General features: G+C 43.7%; 1 protein-coding gene across 2 annotated transcripts in view; it reads right to left on the minus strand.

The window, feature by feature from the left end:
* The window catches only part of LOC143988567 (phospholipid scramblase 2-like), a 64,177-nt gene that overhangs the window by 27,800 nt on the left and 10,634 nt on the right, over positions 1 to 25,743 (minus strand). Inside the window, exons 2-4 of one of the 2 annotated variants that reach the window (XM_077488242.1) lie at positions 24,803 to 24,857; positions 7,073 to 7,102; positions 4,814 to 4,954 (exon numbers count right to left, since the gene is read on the minus strand). In XM_077488242.1, coding sequence (XP_077344368.1) covers positions 4,814 to 4,954; positions 7,073 to 7,085 — 154 coding nt within the window. In that variant the 5' untranslated portion in view covers positions 7,086 to 7,102; positions 24,803 to 24,857. The remainder of the gene's footprint in view (positions 1 to 4,813; positions 4,955 to 7,072; positions 7,103 to 24,802; positions 24,858 to 25,743) is intronic. The other variant, XM_077488243.1, reaches the window with a different exon arrangement.

Consider the following 25,743-nt stretch of genomic DNA (forward strand, 5'->3'; position numbering starts at 1 on the left):
GCCCTTGGGATAGCAGATCCTCCCTGAGAGGATAGAAAATATTATATATATATATATATATATATATATATATATATATATATATATATATATATATATATATATATATATATATATATATATATATATATATATATATATATATATATATATATATATATATATATATATATATTTTTTTTTTTTATCACACAGTTAAGGTTACACCCAAGCACATAAAATCTTCCCCACTTTTGTGGTAATATGAAAAATATAAATATGTTGGGGGGGGTTATGTAGTGTTCAGGCCTCAAAAGGCTTTTTTTTAAAGGGTGTACAGCCCTGGCTGTGAAAGGGTTAAAAAAGGACAAGACCAAAAAAAGTAAAAAAGCCTGGCTCCTAAATTTACAGCAGATCAAGCCCTGGGTTGACATTCAAACCAAAAAGGCACTTTGGCACTGGCAGCCCCCGGGCGTAGTTTTTGCAGTGCTTTTTGGTCGCCATTGGCAAGCTTTTGACCCCTAACGGCTGAAAAAAAAAAAAAAAAAAAAAAGTTAAGCTCACGCAAAGCACCCCCCCATTGATTTCAATGGGCAGGGGAGCTTTAGGAGCCGTATATACATGGCTCCTACAGCGCCTTAAAGATGCTGCTTGCAGGACTTTTGGAGTGTCCGCCAGTGTACTACTTCAGTGTGAAAGCCCTTGGGCTTGCACACTGGAGCGAAAGGAGAGGCGCTTTACGGGTGCCATTTTTAGCGCTATAGCACCTGTAGAGTGCCTCAGTGTGAAAGGGGTCTAAACGTGCATCAAGATGGGTTGTGCACACCTTAGTGCATGCCATTTTTATTGATTTGAGAAAAACTGGCATTCTGGTGACCAATTAATATTTGGGTGAGATGCAGATTGGTATTTGAATGCTTAAGGAGTTTAAAAACTACAGTTTCTATAAAAAGGTTATTAGCGCCAAGAATCAGGGGTAGGACCCTGAAACTGGGTCAGTTGACAATGCACACCAACAAACGATAGGTATACTTTACCAACTGAAATGGTGTGGATAAAAAGGGAAATGGAGTAGATTCTCCCGGGTTAGTAAACTGTTGCCATAGCTTACCATTCATCTCTATGTCAGAAACAGCCAAACCTATAAAAAAAAAACACAAAAAAAAAAAAAAAAACATGCCAACACAGCAAGACATTAAAAAAAGAAGGGGGGAGAAAAAGGCAAGCATTCATCCATCATTGATAGTCTAGATTTGATCCATAGAGACATACTTCGGTGCATTTGTGCACAAGTTCTTGTTGCTACATGCATGGAACTGAGCGAACGGGACCGCCCCAAATGTAGACACCATCAGGCCCAGCACCCGTATGCAAGTCCACAGGAAGACCCACCTGCTGGACAGCAGTAAGCGGGTTGCTGCTTGTAATTTCTGAAGTTTTTCCTGCAGGACTACTCCGGCCCGAGCAGAACCCAGAGTCAGACCCAGATAATACAATTTCTGAACTGAAATCGAATGCAGACTCTTTGTCAGAAACCCAAAATCTGCAAGAGTCTGAACAGTGATCCACATCGCCCCTCAGGGGGTGCTGGGGACTGCTTGCAACAGAAGGTCATCCAGGTAGCCCAGAAAAGCAATTCCCTGCTGGCGCAGCAGCGTCAGAACTGGGGCCAACACTTTGGTGAAAACCCAAAATAGTGCAGGAGAGACAAAGGGTAATGCCGCAAACTAATAATGCTCCTCTCCCACAGCAAAGCAGAGGAACCGCTGGTGCTGTGCCCAAGTCAAATATGCAGATAGGCATCCTTGATGTCGATGGAGGCAAGAAAGTCCCAGATTGAGATGCCACCACAGAGCCAATGGACTTCATTCTGAACTTCCGCACCCACATATATTAGGGCCCTGAGGTCCACAATCGGGACGCATCATACCCACTTTTTGGGGATCGTAAACAGGTTGGAATAAAAGCCCTGGAAATGTCCTGACATCGGAACCCGGGACAATCATCCCTTGGAGCAATAGGCCTTGCAGCGTACCCCAGAGACAGATGCAGATTGAGCAATTAAAAAAAAAAAAAAAAAAAAAAAAATCTGCTTGGGGCAAGTCTGGAACTATATCTTGTAACCAGGCAATCACTTTTCAGTATATATTAATCTGAAGAAGAAGAAAACACAGGAGCCAGCGCTGGGTTAAAGGGAGGAGCTTCCACCTGCTAAAAATGCCATCCTGGGCTACACAGTAATGCCCACCATTGCCTAAACCAATATCCACCATATCATGGCCGCTAAACTACACAAACATGGCCGCCAGCCATAGGACGTCATCAGACACTAGGGGTAAGGACACAGGCTACAGCAAAATGGCCACGCTATGAGGCTACCACAGATGCAGGTGGGAACCCTGTAGCCTCCCAAGATGAGAGCGAACAAGAACCAGTCCCTCCCCCGGTAAACAAAGCACCTGGCGGAGCACACCCCCATATGGAGGGGGAGGTTACCAAGGGATCTCCAGAGCCAGGAAATGAGGGTGCAGGGACAGAGGGGAGCCCGCAGGACTGACCGGGGGAGAGGCCGCCACAAACCCCAAAACGGGAGAGGGGGGGACATTTACTCACCAGGACCAAGCGGGCACTGCTCCAGACAGAACCTCCTCGCCACTGAAGTGGGTGGCCCGTCGCCCATGAGGGGTGTTGCAACTTCAGCCATGGTTGTGTGCAACCTCGAGATTTAACTTGCAAGGTCAACCCCCGTCCAGTGGGGTTATGTCACGGCCGACCTAGTGTGTAGCTGCAGTCTGCATGTGCCAGCCAAACTGGGATGACCACTGGATCAAATGTCCAGCCTGTCGCCCAGCCCGGAAGTTGACTGTAGATCTCACCGGGAAAAAAATAAAATAAAAAAATAAAGATTGCCAGGACTAGAGATCACAGCAGTGAACCAGGTCCTTACTTGGGGTGGTATGAACTGAAGGCCTATATCAAAGGGGGTATATATCAACTAGGACTGCCCATGGGCATAGCCAAGTCTTTTTTCTGCATAGTGTCCTACTCCTATAGGGTAGCGATATAACCCTATGGTTTTGAATAAAGGTAGCTGTGTGTCAATGAACGAATGAGAAACATTTGTTGCAAGTATGTAAATAACGATAATGCACAGAACAAAAAAAAAAATAAAAAAAAAAAATAAAAGTAGTGTTGCTGGATTTGTTATTCCAGCAAGAACCAGACAGTATTTTAAAAGCATGCCAGGCCTGGACAGAGTGAGCAGGAAATTACTTCAGTTTGACAAAAGGAAACAGGATAATATACTTAAAGCCATTAGGCAGCAATTCTTGACTAAATAAAACTACAAGACTAGGAAACACTGGATGTTATAAATAAGCCAGTAGCGTTAGCTGTAGCATTTATACTCCCACAAAAGCTTATGGCTCAAGAAAACTGATAAATGCCAAATAGCTGTGTTTACAGCAAAAAATAAAAATAAAAACCCACTAGTTTTTTTTTTTTTTTTTTCCCCAGCCAGAAAATACCTCTGCCAAAAACTGCTGATAAGCCTGTGTGTGTGTGCGCATGGACACATAGTATAACATGCTGGGAAGTTTACTGGCTGCAGGGAAAAATAAAATAAATAAAAACCAGCAGCTGTAAAACGTGTGCATGAGGCCTAAAAAGGTGCATAAAACAACTGAATTGTAGATGCCGAGTTCTCTGCATATATTGTCAAACTAAAAAAGCTCCAAAAATGATAAGCGAGACTAAAAGCTGCCTATAAATAGTTCTCAATTTCGATAAGCAGGAAATCTGACAGGTTTGAGGCAGCCCTAGATAACCCTGAAACACAAAAGGGAGTGAGCCGTTCAAATAATTTTAAAGCCATAATTTTGTATGTTGGCTTCAAACACAAAAGTTACAAGGTTTAAGGACATTTTTCCCTACACAAATGTGTTCAGGCCCAGCACCTTGCTTCTCAGGCTTGAGCATCCCATCCTGGTAAAAAAAAAAAAAAAAAAAGGGAGAAGCTCACGTGTCCACCATCAGTAGGAACCCTCCAGACAGAGGAAAGGCGCTTTGTTCATTCCCAAAACAAACAGCCTCTGCTCCTAAAGCAGCTCATACATTAGGATTTTTTTTTTTTTTTTTTTTTAACCCTCTGGCTAAATGAAAGAACAAAAAACGCACCAAATTCCACCTTCCACACAGTCACTGTGGATGGGGGGAATCCTTAATTATAGCAGAATAGGAACATTTTCACCCCCCTTTCCTACACAAACATCAGTAGATGAAAACACTTAGCCACGTTGTACACATTTCCTCTCACCAATATACCTGCAAGATTTCCCTGGGCACACTTCTTTGCATTATGAAGCAGTAACCCCCAGGCCCTTAGCTATCATGCCTAGATTACCGTATTTTTCGGACTATAAGGCGCACCGGATTATAAGGCGCACTAGCAACGACCGGCTGATAAAATGGATATTTCCATATATAAGGCGCATCGGACTATAAGGCGCACCGGATTATAAGGCGCACTAGCAACGACCGGCTGATAAAATGGATATTTCCATATATATATAAGGCACATCGGACTATAAGGCGCACGGTCGATTTTGTGAGAAAATTTAGGCTTTTACGTGCGCCTTATAGTCCGAAGGTTAACGTCAAGAGACCGGGTGGCTTTTTCCACGAATCTCCAGCGATGTCAACAGGTCATATATAAGGCGCACCGGATTATAAGGCGCACGGTCGTTTTTGGGAGAAAATGTAGGCTTTTACGTGCGCCTTATAGTCCGAAAAATACGGTATTTTATCCCAAATAGGGCCACAGAGCAATACCCACCTTGGTATCCACCTGGGGGAGGCTGTTGATAGCCATTTGGAGGAGGGTAATATCCCTGTGGTGGAACAGGATATCCTGCATTTGGGCCCATTCCAGGCTGATAGTTTTGTCCCAAATTTGGATCATACGCATGGATTCCATCTAAACCAGGTATAAAAGAAAAAAGATGACATTTTAGAATCATAAGCCAAGCAACCCTTGTTTATTGCAGAATTGAGTAGTGCAACAAAAGTAAATACCAATATATTTAGGGTAGTAAAAACAAATGTGCATGATAAACCTAGTTTGCAATGAAAAAGATAATACTTTCTATTAGAGAATGTAAATCAGTTTCTCATATTTACTAAAAGTGGTCATTTTCTAGAAAATCCTTCTGTACATTCAATGTATTTTCCTGTATGCAGTTTGCCATTTTCCAGAAGAATGGCCTATAATTTTTATTTTTTTTTACTTAAATTGTAAAGCCAAAACAATGAACCTCTTGAAGTGGTTGTAAACCCTTACAACCAACTTTGACCTACAGGTAAGCCTAGAGTAAGGCTTACCTGTAGGTCCAAGAAATATCTGATAAACCTATACGGTTTAGGAGATATTTTCCCGAAGACAGCCACCGCTGTCTACGGCGCATGCACCGTAGACAGCGACGCACTGGGGCAGGCTGCAGATCATCATCGCGGCTACGGCGAATCACAGCGCCGGAGCCGTGAGACCCGAAAGTCGCTCCGGGATCCATGGCAGCGGCGAAGAGGAAGACGGAGGACCGCTTCGGGGGCTTTGTTCTCAGGTAAGTTATTCATAATGAGCTAGTATGCTATGCATACTAGGTCATTATGTCTTTGTCTTGCAGGAATTTTTTTTTTCAGGATTTTTTTTAAAAAGGGTTTACAGCCACTTTATTTGCCCTCTTTATAGGCGTATTCATGTTCATTTTTTTAAATGTGTAATGTTGTTCTTGTTACCTAGAACTGTGTCAAGTGTCCCTGTGAGCAAGAGCAAGGCGTAAAAGGTCAGTGGCAGGGAGAGCAGTTAGAAAATCAGAGCGATTCTCCTCAGGGCCCGTGTCTGCTGGGGCATCCCAGGGCCAACTCTTGAGCAGAGGAGCCTTAGTAGGGGAGGTGCTGGATATTGTGCTGCTCACTTACCTCTATCAGCAGTTGACCGCTGAGAGGAATGGGCATCTGGTGCCAAGCTGCCCATCTCCTCCAGGTTATCAGCATGTTCCCGTGAGCAGCTGGTGTCTGGGAGGAGGCACATGAGGCCTTGCAGCACTAAAAGATGGTGTTTTTTTATTTATTTTTTTTATTTTTATTTTTTTTACAGGTTACCAGTTTAGAGGAGGTCTAGTGCTAGAATTGTTGCACATGCTATGTGGGTGGGACATGCGTGTGCATTCGCTTCTGAGCATGAGCTACCGGGGACAGAGGAATTTTACTTTTATTCCTATTACAAGGAATGTAAACATCCCTTGTAACAGGAATGTATCGTCACAGGTCATCTTTATGGAGAGATGTGGGGTCAATAAGATAACACATCGCAGTAACACATCTTTGTGTGATAATTGCATTTTTAAACACTTTGTCAAAATCAGGGCTCGACAAAACCCAGGCACCAGGTCACTATGGCAACAAGTTTCATCCTGGCGCCAGGTAGAGGGCAGACATGTCCACCGTTCTAGTTAACCAGAAGGGATGTGACATTGTCATTTCCGGGTCCCCATTCAGTCCCTTCTCTGCCCCCATCAATGAGGAAAGAACGTAATACAGTGCAATGTACACATTACATTCATAGGACCCTGCATGTCTCATGAGAATCTAACACTTTTTTGCTCCCTATGTAAGCCCTTGGGATTTCACATTGGAGTGAAAGGAGAGGCATTTTTACGGGTGCCATTTTTTTAGCGCTATAGCACCTGTAAAGCGCCTCTGTGAAAGGGGTCCAAAACCTGCATCAAGATGGGTTATGCACACCTTAGTGCATGCATTTTTATCGATTTGAGAAAACTCTGGCATTCTGGTAGCCAAGTAAAATTTGGGTGGGATGCAGATTACCATTTGAATGCTTAGGGAGTTTAAAAGCTACAGTTGCTATAAGGTTATTAGCGCCAAGAATCAGGGGCAGGACCCTGAAACTGGGTCAGTTGACAATGTACACCAACCAACGATAGGCGTACCATACCAACTGAAACGGTGTGGATAAAAAGGGAAATGGAGTAGATTCTCCCGGGTTAGGATGTCAAAGTAAACTGTTGGAATAGCTTACCTTTCATCTCCATGTCAGAAACAGCTAAACCTATATAAAAAAAATAAATAAATAAAATAAATACACAAAAACAAACATGCCAATACAGCAAGACATTAAAAGAGAAAAAAGAAAAAAAAAAAGGCAAGCAGTCATCCATCATAGATAGTCTAGATTTGATCCAGAGAGACATGCTTCGGTGCATTTGTGTACAAATTCTTGTTTTGTTGCTACATGCAATAGCCGTACTGAAAATTACAATCTAAACAAAAACTTGATCCTGCATTATAGACTGTTCTAGCAGAACAGGATAATTGCACAATAACAGCAACAATGGATTCTGTTTAGGGTGAGGGGGTGGGGGGGGGGGGAGAACAGAAGGGAATTAAAAAAAGGTAACTGCCATATTTTTGAAGCTAGAAGACCAACACCGAAACTTCAGCACAAGGAACTGCATTGTGGATATTAGGGCAGCTACAAAGCCTCACCACTGCAGTTAATTGAAAAGTGCCTACATGTCAAGGTCTGTGCTTAATTTCCTGCCTCTAACAGGGGATGCCCAACCGGTGGTGTTATGCCTTAATGGGTATAATACAGACTATTGAACACATTTGAAAATAGCGCAGTAGTGGTGGGTGCCATCAAGTAACATCACAGCATTGGACACCGTCCCTTTAGGATGGCTATGACCACAACTACAAGAGATAGCATTCAGATAATAATATATATTACATACATACATATACATACACACACACACTGGTGCGAGATATACTGCAGACATAACTACCTTGTATGGCAAGAGCTGCACTGTTAAAAAGATTGGTTAGGCTTTTCATAGCTGCCTGGGGTTTAGTTTTAAAAATGGATTTAGTCTTCCTCCCCCACCTCAGATTTCACTATAGATCACTCTATGCTATTATGCGCTACCAGCAAAAGGTGGACCATGTCTGCTGTGTGGAAATATTTTAAAGTTTCTGATAAAGTCCCCAAATTTGGAAAGAAATTTCAAGATGAGGTACAGTGCCAAAAAGGCATTTCAACTGTTTTTTGGGGGTTTTTTTTAACGTTTATTTGCCAAAATGTACATAAAACTATGCATAATTTACATCCCTAGTTACAGCCATCAATGGACAATCGTCATATAAAGTGCTTCAGAGTAAACATCTAATAATGTTGGATATGCTAGTAGAGATAGCTCTTTTTTTTTTTAACTGCAAACCACCAACTGTCTTCTATAATTGTAATGTAAATTGTTAACCAACGATGTGGTAAGAAACAATAACATTAGAAAAACAAAACCTTGGAGGAGAGTACCTCCCAAGCATTAACAGGTTTAACTACTTCCCACCCGGCCGTATATATACAGCTCTCTCCTCACTGGATGTTTAGGAAAGTCCTTCAGAAGGGGGGGGGGGGGGGGATTTTGCGCGATCCCGATGCGCTCATGTCATCCGGACACGGCACATCTCGGATCGGTAGGAGGGCCCCGATTGGACACGGCCATCATGTGATCAGGAAGGCCAATCACAGCCGTCATGTGATGTAAACAAACAGCCGGTTGCTAGGCAATCGGCTCTCCTCACACGGAAGTAGTCGCTGAGGAGAGGGGAAATCGCTGCAGCTGGCTGGCGATCTGCGAGTATGAGCCGTTTTTTACTCACTTATCACCAGTTTAGTGTAAAACACACATATCCCCAAATAAAAAAAAAAAAAAACACATGATCACGGACATATGTGGGGGGACAACTGCACACATCTGTACATAATCATTTGCGTACATATGTCCACGATCACACAAACCAATTATACACGTAAAAAAAATAAAATCCATTAACCAACCAAAAACCATGTAGCAGAATACATTCTGGCTTAAATTTATGACAAAATTTGATTTTATTGGATTTCTTTTAAAATAAGAATTTTCCAAATTACCACAAAACAAACAACACACACCACAAAAAAAAAAAAAATGGGGGGGTGTAGAAGTTCATGAGCTCACGACTACCGACATTACAGCAATCAGTTTTACTACCGACATGGAGTTATCTCAGCTAGCATGCCTAGTCTTAACACACGCAAGTTTGTTGGATCACATGCTGCAGCAGCAATATCTGATGCTTTAAAAACCATGCTTGATACATTGGAGAAGAAGTCTAAAGTGTACCCAATTGTCCGAGAATGCGTGGAACATGGCAAAGGCTATGGAAGACCATGAACTTAAAAGCATACTGTGTATGGCACACATGCTAGTTGGCTGTGAATGAGGGATTGCCGAGTCAGTGCACCATATATAGTTGTGCTCATAAGTTTACATACCCTGACAGAATTTATGATTTCTTGGCCATTTTTCTTTTCAATTCTTTATTAAGTTTTAAACAAAACAGTTTATGCAGTGCGTAAAGTAGTGGCTTACATAGTGCAATTCGTAGAATACAAATATAATCATCAACTGCCAATGATCACATACCAGCGTAGTTGGCTGTAATGGTAGTATGGGCTGCGCCTCCTATTCTTGGCCATTTTTCAGAGACTATGAATGAAAACAAACTTCACTCATGGTTAGTGTTTGGCTGAAGCCATTTAAGTCAATCAACTGTTTAGTCTTTAAATCATAATGGCAACAGAAACTACCCAAATGACTCTGATCAAACATTTGCATACCCAAGTTCTTAATACCGTGTATTGCCCCCTTTAAGATCAACAACAGCTTGAAGTCTTTGGTGCCATTCGTGGATGAGGCCCTTTATTTTCTTAGATGGTAAAGCTGCCCATTCCTCGTGGCAACAAGACTCCAGTTCCTGTAAATTCTTGGGCCGTCTTGCATGAACTGCACATTTGAGATCTCAGAGTGGCTCAATGATATTGAGGTCAGGAGACTGAGATGGCCACTCCAGAACCTTCAATTTATTCTGCTGTAACCAAAGACAAGTCAACTTGGTCTTGCGTTTTGGCTCATTGTCATGTTGGAATGTCCATGTACGTCCCATGCACAGCTTCCTGGCCGATGAATGCAAAGTGTTCCTCCGGTATTTTTTGATGACCTATTGCTGTTATCTTGCCAACAATTTTGACAAAAACTTTACTGTGCCTTTGTAGCTCACACATCCAAAACATCAGCGATCCACCTCTTTTTTACAGTAGAAATGGTGTACATTTTATCATAGGCCTTGTTGACTCCTCTCCAAAATGTAGCGTTTATGGTTGTGGCCAAAAAGCTAAATTTTGGTCTCATCACTCCAAATGACTTTGTGCCAGTAGGTTTGAGGATTGTTTCTGTGCTGTGTGGTGTATTGTAAGTGGGATACTTTGTGGCATTTGCATAGTAATGGCCTTCTGGCGACTCGGCCATGCAGCCCATCTTAAAGTGCATCTATAAATATCCACACCACATGTTTTCAGAGAGTCCTGTATTTCACCTGAAGTTGTGTTTTTCTTTGCATCCTTAATTTTCCTGGCAGTTCTGGCTGAAATTTGAGTTGGTCTACCTGACCGTTGTTTGGTTTCAAAACACAGACCCTCATTTTCAACTTCTTGATTACAGTTTGAACACTGCTGATGGCATTATCAATTCCTTTGATATCTTTATATCCCTTTCCCGCAGATCCTTTGGCAATTCTTTTGCTTTCCCCATGACTCAGAATCCAGAAACTTCAGTGCAGCACTGGATGAAAGATGCAAGGTTCTGTCAGGCGCCCAGAAAGGCACTGACCTTTTTACACATACAGCTCACAGGTGAGGATGGTTACCTTTAATAGCCATTCAAACCCGTGTGTCAACTTGTGTGCGCATGTTATCAGGCCAAAATCACCAGGGTATGTCAACTTTTGGTCATTTGTTGCCATTATGATTATATAAAAATAAATTAAAAAAAAAAAAAAAAAAACACACACACACACACACAATTAATAAATGGCCTCAGTGAAACACCAACCACAAGTGAAAGAAATGTTTGTTATTCAATAGGGGTGCAACGGATCGTTACCAATCTGTGATCCGAACGGGTCACCCCATTCGGATTGGCACATGCCGCACTCCGCGGTCTCGGCCTTAGTAAAGGCCCCAGCTTTGGCCTAGTTCATGGCGCTGGTTCCTCTCCCCTCCGTGTACAGATCTGTACGGTGGAGGGAAGAGATCAGATGGCAGCAGCGCTGTGGGCTGCATCTGTGCGCTGCTCTGTGACAAGTGCAGTCCCAGTCATACCCAGCCAATATTACAGTGGGGACTATATGGTGGAATTTCCACAGGATTTTACGAATTCAATTTGCTGATCCAAAAAAAATGATCTGATCCGTGACTCTGACCCGAGGAATGATCTGATCCGTGAGTTTTTTTTGATACGTGGCACCCCTATTCATATTCTCTGAAAAATGGCCAACAAATCACAAATTCTGCCAGGGTATGTAAACTTATGAGCACAACTGTATATAGCATCAAAAAATAAATAAAAAAATTGTAGGCTAAGCATTCTCCGCTTACTACAGATTACAAGCCTTGCAGATAGTTTGGAATGCCACCGGAATGACTGCAGTAAGATGTAACCACTCATTGGAACACCACCTACTATATTCTGCAAAGTATTTTTGAACAAAAAAAACGTGTTTTAGCCGAGTACAGATTATGAGCTCCTGGCAACACTGAGTGGATGTTAGTTGAAAATAGTTTCTCCATTTGAACAGTTAAAAGAAAGCAGCTCAGCTAATGCTTCCATTGCTGCGATTACCTTGGATTTTTGCACTGAAGAGTCTGCTGCTAGGAAAAGAGGTAGAAACGGACCATGGTGTAAAAACAGCTAAAACCACTACTGGAGGCCGTTAACCGGTTTCAAGACACAAAGTCCAACCCTCCGTACTGCATTGCAACAGTTCTATATCCTCGACATTTTAATGCAGAGAAAAAGCAGCATGCATGGGAAAGGACACAGGCACAATTGGAGGTGATGGAAGCATCTGGTGGAGTTTTGAGGTGTAGCAAACAGGAAAGTATACCAGAGAAACACTCCCTCGATGTCTGATATGTTTGAAGAAATTTTACATGAATGCACCCCGGTCCATAGCAGTGCCACAACAACTGCAGATTTAGCTGAACAGCCCAATTGCCAGAAACAATAATCGCTGCGAGTACTGGCACATTAATAAAGTTTTCTATTGCTTACATGCAAATATCTGCCCCAAGCACCAGTACAGAGAGACTATTCAGTCTAGTATCTCATTCTTGATAAGAAAGAGGAACCGCCTCTCCTGTGAGAAAGCTGAGCAACTTAAAGTTCTTAAAGTGAAATCTGCCACTTTTACTGAAATCCTAAATTGGACTGTGCTTTCTAATATCTGTTAGAATTGTCTAGTTGGGCCACTTTTACACTATACCAATTACAGCGGACTGTAAAGTTGAGACTTCAGACTTGAAATAAGTTTAGTTTTACAAACAGAATAGAAAGGGTAGGGCTGGTGGTTGTTCATTTTAGTTCTACTGCTACAGTTTTTACACTCTCACTTTAAAGAGAACTCCAAACCAGGTCTCTCCCCAAGCCATCAGCCCGCTGCATGTGCAAAACTGTACACAATTTATCTGTGGCTACATACAGTATGCCACGTGTTCCGGGTATGGGCAAACAGCAATGTATTCTAATAAAATAGCTTGCTACTATTGGCTGAGCGCCACTGCTATAGACCAGTCTGTGTACCGGGAAGTCTCTGCCCATACCTGGAGCGCAGTGTGCTATACTGTATGTAGCTGTGGCTACATACAGTTTTATATCACACATGCAGTGCACTGACAACCAATTTCCCTAAGCTATCATTTAAGTTGAGAGAGAGAGAAAATATAATATATATATATATATATATATATATATATATATATATATATATATATATATATATATATATAAAAAAGGGGGGGGATATGAAATTGAATAGGAGGCCAGTCCTGTCAGTGCTCAGTCTTGTCACTTGTGTTGGTAGTTCAGTTCATTCAATTTTATTGTACTAGAAAACACGGATCGATTTACTAAAACTGGAAAGTGCAGAATCTGGTGCAGTGCTGCAAAGGTTTACCAAAGCGACAAATTTTTGTCAGAGCTTTGAACAAGCCGAAGTTAGAAGCTCATAGGCGAATATACTCAGCTGCGCTAAATTTTTCAGTCTCTCAAATTTTAGTAAACCAACGCTACAACCTCCGACGCTTGGAAGTGGGCCCCAGACTGTTTCCCCATTTTTCACCCTGCGAAAGAAAGAGGAGAGCCACCTCTGATCACAGCGCCGGGAACATCACAGCTTTCATTTCAATAGCTGTGTGTTCCCAGCTGCGCGCCATCATATACAGCCCCTCCCCCTTGGGACACAGCCGGGAACACACAGCTATTGAAATGAAAGCTGTGATGTTCCCGGCGCTGTTATCAAACAGGCGGCGGAGGTGGCTCATCCAGCACTATAGGATACCCCCATGATGGGCGGCACCAGGAGCGGGGACGGAGCCCCGCCCCCCCACCCCATTTTCGTCAAATTGCCGAAAAGGGAATTTTCGGCCGAAATTTCAGTGCATCCCTAGAAAGAAAGCTGGGATAAGCACATTGCTAGATCCAGGGGTAGGTGAAGTATTTAGGCTGCATTCCCACTACAGTGTTCTGTCCGCAATTTCACAGCGTCGAGGAATGACAACAAGGGACTCACAAATCGAGGTGCTATTCATTTGAATGACCCCTCAAATCACGGTGCAGGTCTGCCGAGATTGTCGTACGATAAAATGTGCATCCTGCAATTGCAGCACATCACCTAAAAATTGTCCAGGAGCTACTTTTGGGCGACATGCATCCAGCACGTTTTATCGCGTGAAAAGCCCCCACTGCAATTTGAGGTGCCATTCAAATTAATGGCACCTTGAATGGGAGCCCCTTTTTTTTTTATTATTCCCACCTCTGTACCGTCAAATCGCGAGCAGATGTGCAGCATGTTTGCGATTCAAAACGCTGTAGTGTGAATGCAGAGGAGAAAAAAAAAAAAAAAAAAAAGCTAGTTTTAGCAGACTATTTTTTTATTTATTTTTTTTTAAACGACATTGTACAGTAAACATCAAAACTCCCCAAATACCTTGGCTTGTCTATCTCCAACACCACAACTTCCCCCCCTGCAAATTTAGCACCTCTGGGAGGGGAGGGTACCTGCTCCCACTTCCAGCTCAGTTTGCCACAGTGCACCGAGCCAGAAGTTTACAGCTCCTCCAAGTAGAATATGCCTCATTTGTTGCAGGATTTTCCCGTGCAGTTCAGAGCATTTCGTTTAAATAGCGTGCAAACATTATAGCTCTTCTACAATGCAAATAATATGTCAAATGTTCCAATGAATCATCTCCCTTTGTATAGCATGGCTTGTTTTGTCAGTACTAATATAGGAAAGTAAACAAATAAGTTTGGATTCTGGTCTGTATAACTAGAAACCCATGTCATTTTATGAACAAAATTCTCCATTAGAACAACAACAACAACAAAAAAAAAAAAATCAGAAACTGAAGACGGCAACAGCCAGAAACACACAAACTGACATATGTGTTCAGTAAATCAGGAATATCCTTTTCACAGAGGTCTGACTTTAATTGGTTTGTAATTTTTATTTTAAAGAGTAACTCCACTTTTTCTTCCTCAAACACACACACACACACACACACACACACACACACACACACACACACACACACACTTGGGGGGCAGGCTGCTGCAGACAATACCTGAGCCCCATCTCGATCCAGCAATACGCAGCAGCTCGCCCAGGTCTCTTCCTCTTCATAGGACGAGACAGCAGCAGGTGCCATTGGGAGTCCCCTTGTCAAAGCCACATTAAAGTTGGTTTAGTTGTTGCTAGTGTCTTGGCTCTGTTTAAAGGTTCCCCCTTTACTGTAAATCGGCTTGTTACTCGCTCAGTTGGCTAGGGATTTCTGGTGTGAAAACCTGCACCCAATTGGGACCTACCTTTAAATATCTGCCTCCTGAGGCAATTTTCAGCAGTTAGACCTTCAATCAAGAGTCATTGCTTGAAGGAACCAATTAGCTGTTCCAAAATGTATCACGTTGATGAAATCACTTCTGGTTTGCTGGTCCCTTCCTGGATTCAGCTTCCATGCAGTCTCAGACAGCCTAGCTGTCTTCCCAGATTTGTGGCTTCCATCTGCTGCCATGGAATTATACCTCTGATATCCAAGATTCCTTGGGACTAACACTGAACCACTGGTCATTACTAATATGATGTGCTCCTACCCATCCTTTTGTTAAGCGTTTAACCTTTTTGGGAAATATAAAGTTACTTAGGAGGTGCCCTCCCCAAACCCCCCCCCCCCACCCTTTTCATTTTACTGCCAGAGCTTGCTTCTCTCTTCAAATACTGCCCAGAAGTGCATGAAGACCCTTTTTTTGTACACCGACTGATATCTGCTTGGTCTGTTACTCAGAACACACACACACACACACACACACACACACACACACACACACTTCTCTGGAATCAAGCCGTCCCATCTGTCCCTCTTAGGCTCCATTCACTTGTGTCATGCAAATTTGGACATCAAAGTTACATGACAAGTAGTTTTCCAATGATAACCATTCATATATGCACGACAAAGTTGCAGCGACTTCAAAAAAGTAGTTCATGCACTACTTTGGTCCTACTTTCATGCAACTTGGAGGGTCAGACTTCAATGGTAACCCTCAAAAGTTACATGAAAGTCATACCTGAATGTTCTACAATGCAACAGTTGTCCATTACCACTGGTCAAAGCCAACGTCATATCCAAGTTGCATGCCAAAAGGCGGCAAGCGCACACGGTGCCTTAGTGACAGCTATGCTTTGTTTGGGTATGGTCGCCCACGACTTAGGACTAATGGACTGTTACATTCAGCTTGAGTCTGGGTGACAGAGCTTTGGTGTTTGAGATTTGTTTAGGGTCAATTCAAAATAAGTTTGCCTCATGCACACAGGACAATTTGCAAACTCACCTAAAAGCCCTTCCTCCTAGCAGTGGTTTTTTTCCCCCTGCTAAAAGCCTGACGCTTGTAAGGGTTCATGCACACTGCATCTCAAAGAAGCAGCTCCTACACGCTTCGCTTGGAAACACCCCTCCATGTTAGACAATGTGTCCACGCACACTGGCTTTTTTAGGAGTTTACAGACATATGCCCTTACAGGGAAACACACACACGCACACCCCCATATCATACACTTTTTTTAGTTTTGGCCCCGATCCTCCTCTTCATGTCCCTCGGTGGCGTTTCCTTGCCGGGGCACTCCCGAGTCCAGCATTCGCAGCCACAGATGCAATGTAGATGTAGGACTTGGCCCTGCCTCCCGCCTCATTGGATTTGATTGATAGCAGGCGACAATGGCTGCGCTGCTGTCAATATATCCAATCAAGAGCCGAGACCCCAGGCAGAGAGGAAGAATCTGGGAATTACAGGGCTCAGGTGAGTAAACTGGGGAAACCCCCCCCCCCCCAAATTATCACACAACAGCAAAAGAGCATCAAATTGCATACAGTAGGCATGAACTTGGGACCAAATTTAGATAAAGGCTAGGACCGGTCAGATTTTCCCCTCTTTCTGCCTGAAAACTATTGTCAGAAGTTCTAATACTCCATTCTTCCCACGCTAGATTAAGACTTCCCCCTCACAAATACCGTCAGTAAACAAGCTGTATAAGATTTACTGACGGTGATGTGTCGGGTCATTTGTCCCTCAGCACTGACAGATTACTGTCCCTCTGAGATCTCATGTCACTTCTCCCTGGCTGCTGTTACTAGGTTAACAGCCCACACCTGCCTACTGTGTCCAAAAACCATCATAACATGCACATAAAGTACAGCACTAAAGTTGAATAATGCCCTCCTTATAGGTGGAGGCAATTTACACATCTCACTAAGCCAGACTTGAAAACTTCTAGGATGTTGCCAAGGACATTGCTAAGGGGAATCTGATAGACATCTGTTGGGGTACATGCACAGATGTCCATTCAAATTGCCACCAAAGGTAGTGCAGGAACCACTTTTGCGAATCAGTGTGGCACCACAGAGTCGGCATTGCACCGATTCAAACAGTGCTGTTGCCAATTGGACATGTCAAAACGGGAACGAAAATCAGGGGGTAGCCAGTAGCTAACTGGGGTGTATAGGCTGGGAAGGCTCTGTATGAGAGCAGACAGCTGACTCACCTCAGTAGGGTGTGATCCCGGTAATCAACCAGGCATACAAAGAAAAAAAAGCTGAAGAGCCTCACCTGCAGTAATTACTAGGTACCATGCAGCTTATAGGCAAGGAACATTACACAAGAAAAAAAATTAAAAAAAATTAAAAAAAACACATACATACATATGTGAACATGACATCCCTGGGGTAATAAAGCACCTGACAGGATGGGGGGGGGATCACTGTTAACACACCATAGATAAGGAATATTCCCAGTGTATGGGATGGTTGAGCAAAGATGGGGGCTAAGCGAGTGCAGCAAGGTTTCCCATGACCACCATGCTGTATGTAGTGCAAGTATGTATCCCGAGTCCAAGATTTTCCACAAGAGGCTGAAACTGGGAAGTAGTGATGCAGCAAGGTCATATAGTTAACAATGTAACAGTGGTTTATATACAAGTCCTGCGTATAGCATGGAATATATTGTCACTAGTGTGACCAGTGTTCACTACTGACAAGGCACACAAAAAAATAAAAACCTCAACACCACAACCCCCACCCCACAAACCTAATACCCCAGACCAACAGGTACGCTCACCCAGCCTGGAAACAGTGTGGACTTGTGTGGATACTGACTGTAGCTTTCCTGCCTGCACATCCATTGTATCAGGGATGTGGCCGTGTTGCCGGTCAGGCACTAGGTCAGCAGCGGGTGCAGTTTGAGGTGATCCAGTCCTAGTACCCCTTAGTTAAAATGCCGTGGTACTCGGATTCCCTGAGCATGTGCAGGTTAGCAAGCCAACATCAATGGTGAAATCATTCACATGGTGTCATGACAACTGACTAGTTTCGCCCCCAGCTAGAGTGTCTTCTGTAATTACTGCAGGTGAGGCTCTTTTCACCTTCTCTTTTTGACATGTCAAAAGGGCCCGATGTGAACATGCGCCTAAAGCAAAACTAAACCCTCCCATCCTTACAGCCAAGAAAGCTGCGATCTTAAAACATAACTCCATCCTTCTCTGGCCAATGGTCTTCAGGCCCCTTCATTGGCCGCCTGGAGATGTCGCTTCTGTGGATGTGAATGAGGCCATCATTCAGAGACCGGCCCAGTCCTACAAGTTGAGCTGTGCATGCGCATCTCATCTCAGTTTACAGTGCCGGAAGAGACAGTGAGCAGGCACGCAGGGCGATTGTATTGCAGAACTGACAGTGCATGTCTCTTCTGCAACAAACACCAACCAGTTTGCAGTTTTTTATTTTTACAACAGGCCTTCAGATCAGCTTTAACCCGTGTGTAGTCTGCAGTTCCCATGGTGCTGCACATGTGATCATTTATGACAGCCATTGATGGCTTGACAGTTCAGCTGAGAGCACAAGCAACCAACATCATTCATGACATGGCCTAAAGAAAAATCAGTTTTGGGAAAGTTACCCCGATTTTGTTCCACTTTAAACTGGCACTGCTAAGAGGGAAAAACTCTCCACATACAGCTGATGTGAAGGGGGGGCTACTGATTTAAAGCCCCCCCCCATTTAAATGGTCACTGCATGAACAAGGGGGGGTAGACTTGCTTTAAAATGATCTCTGCTGATGTTAATGTATTCCTTAGCCCAGGAGCCACATGTGGCCCGTAACCTTCTCTGGGGATGGTGGGTTGCCAACCTGCCATTCAATGTTGCGAGTGAAGATGGTGATAGGAGGAAGATAAAGCGGCTACACAGAAGGGCCGTATAAGCTGTTGCCATCTGTATAGCGCCAGCTGCTGTCACAAGCTGAGCGATACCAAATGCACTCAAAGCACACCAAACCCACAGGTAAAAAACAGACCGTGCACCACACCTGCAGGATATAGTAGAAGTATATGGCAGAGTGCAGCTAACCCACTGGAAAGCCACAGGTGCACTGCACCCACGGTGTGGGTAAACCATAGTGCATCAATTCAAAAAGCAACCTTAGGCCCCTTTCACACGATCAGTTTGACCCAACTGGACCCTCCATTCACCTCTATAGAGCACCAGATGTAAACAGACTTGTGCCCGTTTACACCTGCCTACCTCTAATCCACAAAAAAGGGGGAAGAGCATCTGTCCCCTTGTGTATGGGCAGATCAGAGGGCCCAAGACAGATTACCAAGTCACTAAAGTGGCCCTCATTCTTCAAAAGGTTGGGTACCCCTGCCTTAGCACCTGCCTGTGAGTGTTCATGTGGCAGGATTTTATTAAATTGTAGGTTTGTAAACAAGTCTCACTCCATATTTAGCCTATTTTTAACAAGGTGCATTCTGCAGGTCTTCTCCATCCCTAGGTGTCCCTCATTCTCAAGTTTCAAAAGTTGGGAGGCATGCATGAACATGGCCACATATATGTACAAATCTAACAAAAAGCATTGGAAAACAATTACTGAATGCATTTGCAAGGGAAATGACCAGATGGACAGTCCCCCAGTGCTCCTTACAAACAGTCTACATAGCACACGCATTTCTTCTCAGTGTATCTTGTGAAATACACACACACACACACACACACACACACACACACACACACACACACACACACACCAAGCAGCTAACATGTCATGAAAAAAAAGAAGTCTAGGCGTGTCTGGTTCCTTAGCATTGCCAAGTAATTCAGTAAGATTAAACATACTTGGTAAGATGCCAAATGAACTGTCAGGGCAATCCACCTGAAGCAGACATTTTATAGTAACATGACTATAAGCCCAAGTTCACACACTAGTGTAGTGAGTAAACAGCAATCCTAATCTTGGGATTCTGTGCATGGTCAGGAAACGCATGTCATACGTGCATTACCATTCTTTATTAATAGCATCCCAAGTGAGCCGAGCAACAAGCGGGAGCACGTATGCTCAAACACCAAAAGGTGCATGAGCCTGGACTAAGCTCTCTTCACAAAAGGTGAAAATACCTGAATAAAGATGAGTATTTTGAACAAAGTGACAATTATTTAAACGAGAGCCTATGAAGTTTGAACATAAACAGTAGCATGTACATTTTTCCAGAAGATGGGCTTTAAAGCTTATGGAGGAGTCCATTTACCAGGAGAAAACAATCTACCATGCCTTGTCTAGTCAAAAATATGTTTTAGTGTCCTGACCAGCATGGAGTGTTAAGGCTGCTTTCACACTGGGGCGGGAGCAGCGTCAGCGGTAAAGCGCCGCTATTTTTAGCGGCGGTGTGCGGGCGCTAGTGGGGTGGTTTTAACCCCCGCTAGCGGCCGAAAAGGGGTTAAACCCGCCCGCAAAGCGCCGCTGCAGCGGCGCTTTGCCGGCGGTATTGCCGCGGTGTCCCATTGATTTCAATGGGTAGGAGCGGTATAGGAGCGGTGAATACACCGCTCCTTCACCGCTGCAAAGATGCGGCTAGCAGGACTTTTTTCACCGTCCTGCCAGCGCATCGCTCCAGTGTGAAAGCCCTCCGGCTTTCACACTGGAGTTAAAGGGGCCGGTTTTTTTCAGGCGTTACACAGGCGCTATTTTTATCGCTGTAACGCCTGAATACCGCCCCAGTGTGAAAGCAGCCTTAGAGTTTTGTATGACATTTAGCACAATCTACAGGCACTCAGAACTGTGTACATCTGTGGAGGGCCCTGCCACGGATTGTTGGAGGTCTGCTCAGCCCCAACTGCTCTTTCACAGTAAAGTCTTTACTAGATTTCCAAGAAATGCTAATTGATGGCATTTCCTACGAAGAAAAAAAAAAAAAAAAAAAAAAAAAAAAAAAGGGAGTATACATACACTGAGTAAGTGGCCCGTTTACACTAGCAGCAGCCCTTACTGCCGCTCAGAAATGTGATCTGCAATGAATGGTTTCAGAGGGCTCCTGGCCACCCATTTTAATCCTAAAAAGCCTGTGACACAACCACATTTGTTGCATAGTTGTGCTGTGGCCCCATTTACTTGAAATGGTTAAGGTTAGCAGCATTACTTTACTGCCTGCTGAACAAGACAGGGGGTTTCTTGTGCCCACAAAGCAAAGTATCAGGCATGTGTACAGCCAACTTTGAGAACTGTGGCCGATAGCCTGCCAGATTATCAAAGCAGATGAAGGTTAGAACATCCCTAGGCTCCAACAATGGGGGCGGAGCACATACCAGGGTATTATACAGGATTTACATAAGTCCGACAGTTTATGCAGCACTTTACATTAGGGCAGACAGTACAATATAATACAGGGGTGGGGGGTGGATTCAGAGAGCCCTGCTCCTTAGAGCATACAATCTAGGAGGGAGTGTCAGGTTATACAAAAGGGTAATGGCTGTGGGGGATGAAGCTAATGGAGAAGATAGTGCAGTTGTTAGATGGAGGCAGGATAGGCTTCTCTGAAGAGCAAAGTTTTCAGGGATTGCCTAAAAGTGGATAAATTTGGAGACAGTCAGACAGATTGGGTTAGCGAATTCCAGAGGATGGGCGAGGAGGATATGGGAGGAGGCGATGAGGGAGCTAGAGAGCAGGAGGTCTTAGGAGGAACGAAGAGGGCAATTTGGTGGGTATTTTGAGACTGTCATGGACACTTGCTACAAGGACCCTTTTCTGTCCACATTCACCCTGTTTTTTTGGTATTGATATATTAATCTCTGGTTACATTTTTGCAAGACTGTTTTCTTGAATGTTAATTTTGAACAATATACAATCCTTAAAAAGGGTTAATCACATTGACCTCCAGAGATGGACTGTCTGGTCACCTAGGCTGCCTTAAGCACTGGAGTAATTAACATGTTAATTGTGTAATTGTCTTTTAAGTCTTTGCTATGGGGGGGGGGGGGGGGGGGAAGGGGAGTATCCACAAGCAGCTCTACCTCGTTATCTACCCCTTGTGTCAAATGTGTATAAAAGGCTGGATTCTGTCCAATAAAAGCATTCAAAATTCTACAAGCTATTTTCAGCTAGACTTGTATACAGTGCAGCTATGATAATATATCTCTCCGATAGTCAGATTGGAGGAAGCAGGATATACTGACGGAAGCACTCAGAGTGTGGGATCGGATCCATCAAACTAGGCTAGTGATGTAGCTGGGGGCAGAGTTGGAGTGGATGGCTTTGTAACTTGTTAGGGGCAAGTGGCAGCCAATGAAGGGATTGGCATAGAGGGGTTAGCAGACACTGTGTGGTTTGTAAGGTGGTTGAGTCTGGCAGCAGCATTCATGATAGACTGAAGGGGGGATGGTCTATTTAAAAGGTAAGCCAATGAGGGAGTTGCAGTAGTCAATGTGAGAGATAACCAGGGAGTGAATCAGGAGCTTTGTGGTTTCATTGGTTAGAAAGGGAGGTAGTTTAGCGCTTGAGGCGGCAAGCGATTGGATATGGGGCCAAAAAGAGTTCAGAGTCCAGGATAACACCTAGCACGCTGACATGTGGGGATGGGTGGATGGTTGTGCCATTGCTCTTGACAGATAAGTCAGGGGAAGAGGCACGTGGGGGAGGCAATATTATAAGTTCGGTTTTGGACAAGTTGAGTTTGAGGGGGTGGTGTGACATCCATACAGATATGTCCGTTAGTAAGTTGGTGATGCGCGAGGAGACTGATGGAGTGAGTTGAGAGATAGATTTGTGTGTCATCAGCGCAGGAATGATATTGAAAGCCGTGAGAGGCCATCAGCTGACCCATGGAAGCAGGGCCATCTTTAAGGCAGGGCAAAAGGGGAAGCTGCCCTGGGCCCTGTCATTGTTGTGGGGCCCAAAACAGCTGCCTCATACTTGCCAACCATCCCAGTTTAAATTGAAGTTTTAGTCCTCTGCCCTATGTTGTATACATGACTCACCTGCAGATCCTGTGTTTACATGTAAATAACCGGCAGTTAAATGTAAATAGAGGCAGCATAAGTAAATAGCTGTGGCCGGCGGTATTGATATGTAAATAAAAGGCAGCATTCGTATGTATATCATGCTCCCTTGCACTGAGGAGATGATGTGCTGTAACCTCTAGCAACTAATCAGTGAGCCGTGATGTGTGCTGTAGCCTCTAGCAACCAGTCAGTAAGCAGTAATGATATGCTGTAACTGCTGGCAACCAATCACAATTTCTGCCTGATCTGATACAGTAAACCGATTTTAAGTCTAGTTGCTATTTATTGTCCCAGAGCAGGTGGAGAGTGAAAATTTTTGTCCAGGGTCCAATCATTAAAGACAGCTCTGCGGGGAAGAGGTGTAGATTGAAAAAAAAAAAAAAAAAAAAGAAGGGGAAGAACACACACACACACACACACACACACACACACACAGTTGCTTTGAATTATCACTGCATGCAGTTGAAAACAGAATGAACCAGTGAGGTCTCATCCAGGCCAGGGGAGCGCACAACATGGTAGCACTTCCAGGTTTGGCAATACTCCGCTTTCTTGTACACATCCACAGAGTGTTATTTTATACATGCAATTGAAAAATAAAGAGAGACCCTCCATAGAGTAACTGCAGTTTTATCCTTTCTGCATGGAGAGAGGCTCACGTCATGAACAAAGCAGGGGTCTCCAAACTTTATAAACAAAGGGCCAGTTTACTGTCCTTCAGATATTGGGGGCCAAACTGAAAAGGAAACTCCCCATCATTGGGGTCAGTGAGAAGAAATCAATTAGCAGTAAATATGTACTGGCTCTGCCCCACCATTTTAAACTTGTAGGTGGTAGAAGACTGTAGGCATTGTAAATCCTTGTACAATGCAGGGGGCCGGTGTTGCAATGTAACTTGGAAAATAGAATAGAAAGGGTGAGGAGAGCAAGGTAGAGAAAAATGGGGGAAGTAGGAAGCATAGATAAAGCATTAGGTTAAGTTCACACTTATGTGGGTGAAGGACAGTGTGCAAATCACACCTGTAACCAGCAATAGGCAAGTGTGTGTGCGTGGTCACTGTTACAGAACACATTTTTTTTGCTGAAAGTTTGACCTCAAACAATAGAAGATGCACAGGATGCACAATAGTGTGAACCCAGCCTAATACTTACCTGAGCTCGAGCCTCCTCCAGCAACATGCATGAAAGCCACAGTTCTCCGGGGACTATCCTCATTGGCTCCAGCTGTTGTCAGTAACAGCTATTGAGGCGAGGAGAGGAAGGGGTGGGACCAATCCACTGCTCTGTATGAATGGATGCACAGAGTCACGGCCCGGGCGCGTGCCTTTTTTGTGTGCCACCCCCATTGCAAGCGGATGTTCTGGGGGCACTAGGCAGGACAGAGGGGCCAGGAACACCAGTGGGGTACCCGAGAAGAGGATCTGGGCTGCTCTGTGCAAAACCACTGCACATAGCAGGCAACTTTTTAGTTTTTTTTAGTTGACTCTAAAATCTGGGGCCATTAGAAATGCTGTCTTAAAGTGATATTAAGATCTAAAAAAAACACAGAAGCGATTGCTGGAAATACCCCGGGGAGTTTAGCGACGCAATCTTTTTTTGGAAACATATAAAGTGTTATATGGAAAGCAAAATGTCAATAGGAGTCTTGCGTAACACCAAGTACTGCTCTGTTACATTTCCCAGTATCATTGTTCAAAGGCTCCTCTCCTTTTCCAATTAAAGGACATAGAACTAATTGGCAGCAAGCCTTGCACCTCTCAAGAGAAATAATAAAAATGTACTTACGTATGTATGGGCTGGTCCAAGTGTTATCTTTAGATTGTGGGATATAAATAAGAAACTGTTAAAAAAAAAAAAAAAAAAATAGGCAAATATGAAATCTTGCATACCATGTTTTGTATTCTCATATGTGAAGTCCTTCTGAAAACTTGGCTAATCTTTAATTTCAGAATGGTCATTCCCCCAAACCACACCATAAAAAAAAGCTTTCCTGCTAATCATTGACTTGCTATAAAACAGATGGCAAATGGATTGAGATTTGTCACATCATTAAATGATTGTTAAGGTTAGTTACTTTGGCTGGTTTCTATTATTGTCTTTTCAGGCTTTTAAATAGTCTCTGACCATACTATACTGGGAGAGGAATCCTGCATAGATGAAAAGCATTTTTAAAAGAAGACACTTCAAATTCCTGGGTTGCTGCCAGATGTCAAAAACATGCCATCACATACATGAGGGTTAGTAGAACACGCGACAGGTCTCCATGTCGTTTTGTTTAACCAGCACAGACCAATCGTTAAAAGTACTTAGTTTTGGATGGTGGAGAGGGATTAGAACTATCAGTGTTTGTCGTCTGTGTCCCCCATTAAAAAGATTCACCCTCTCCATTTGTCCTGTTTATTATCTCTGAAAGTAAAAAAATCCCAATCAGGATAGGTGGAGTGGGCTTATGTGAAAGGGGCCTAAAGGTTGCAATCAAGTCTCCCCTTTTCAGACTGTTTTTTATTATTTAAAAAACAAAAACTTGTTATATTTCCCTGTCCTGTACAAGGATTTTGCAGAGCAGCCCTGATCCTCCTTTTCTTGGGGTCCCCCAGCAGTGCTCCTGGCTCCTCCTCTTAATCACTCATAAGTCCCGTTGCTGCGTCCTTTGACACAGACAACAGGCCTGTGTGTCAAAAAAAAAAAAAAAAAAGGGGGGGGGGGGGGGGGAAGAGCTGCAGCAC

The sequence above is a fragment of the Lithobates pipiens genome, unplaced genomic scaffold (assembly GCF_037356315.1).
Source record: "Lithobates pipiens isolate NorthernLeopardFrog02 unplaced genomic scaffold, aLitPip1_a1.2 Scaffold_18, whole genome shotgun sequence".
NCBI classification, from domain to species: Eukaryota; Metazoa; Chordata; class Amphibia; order Anura; family Ranidae; genus Lithobates; species Lithobates pipiens.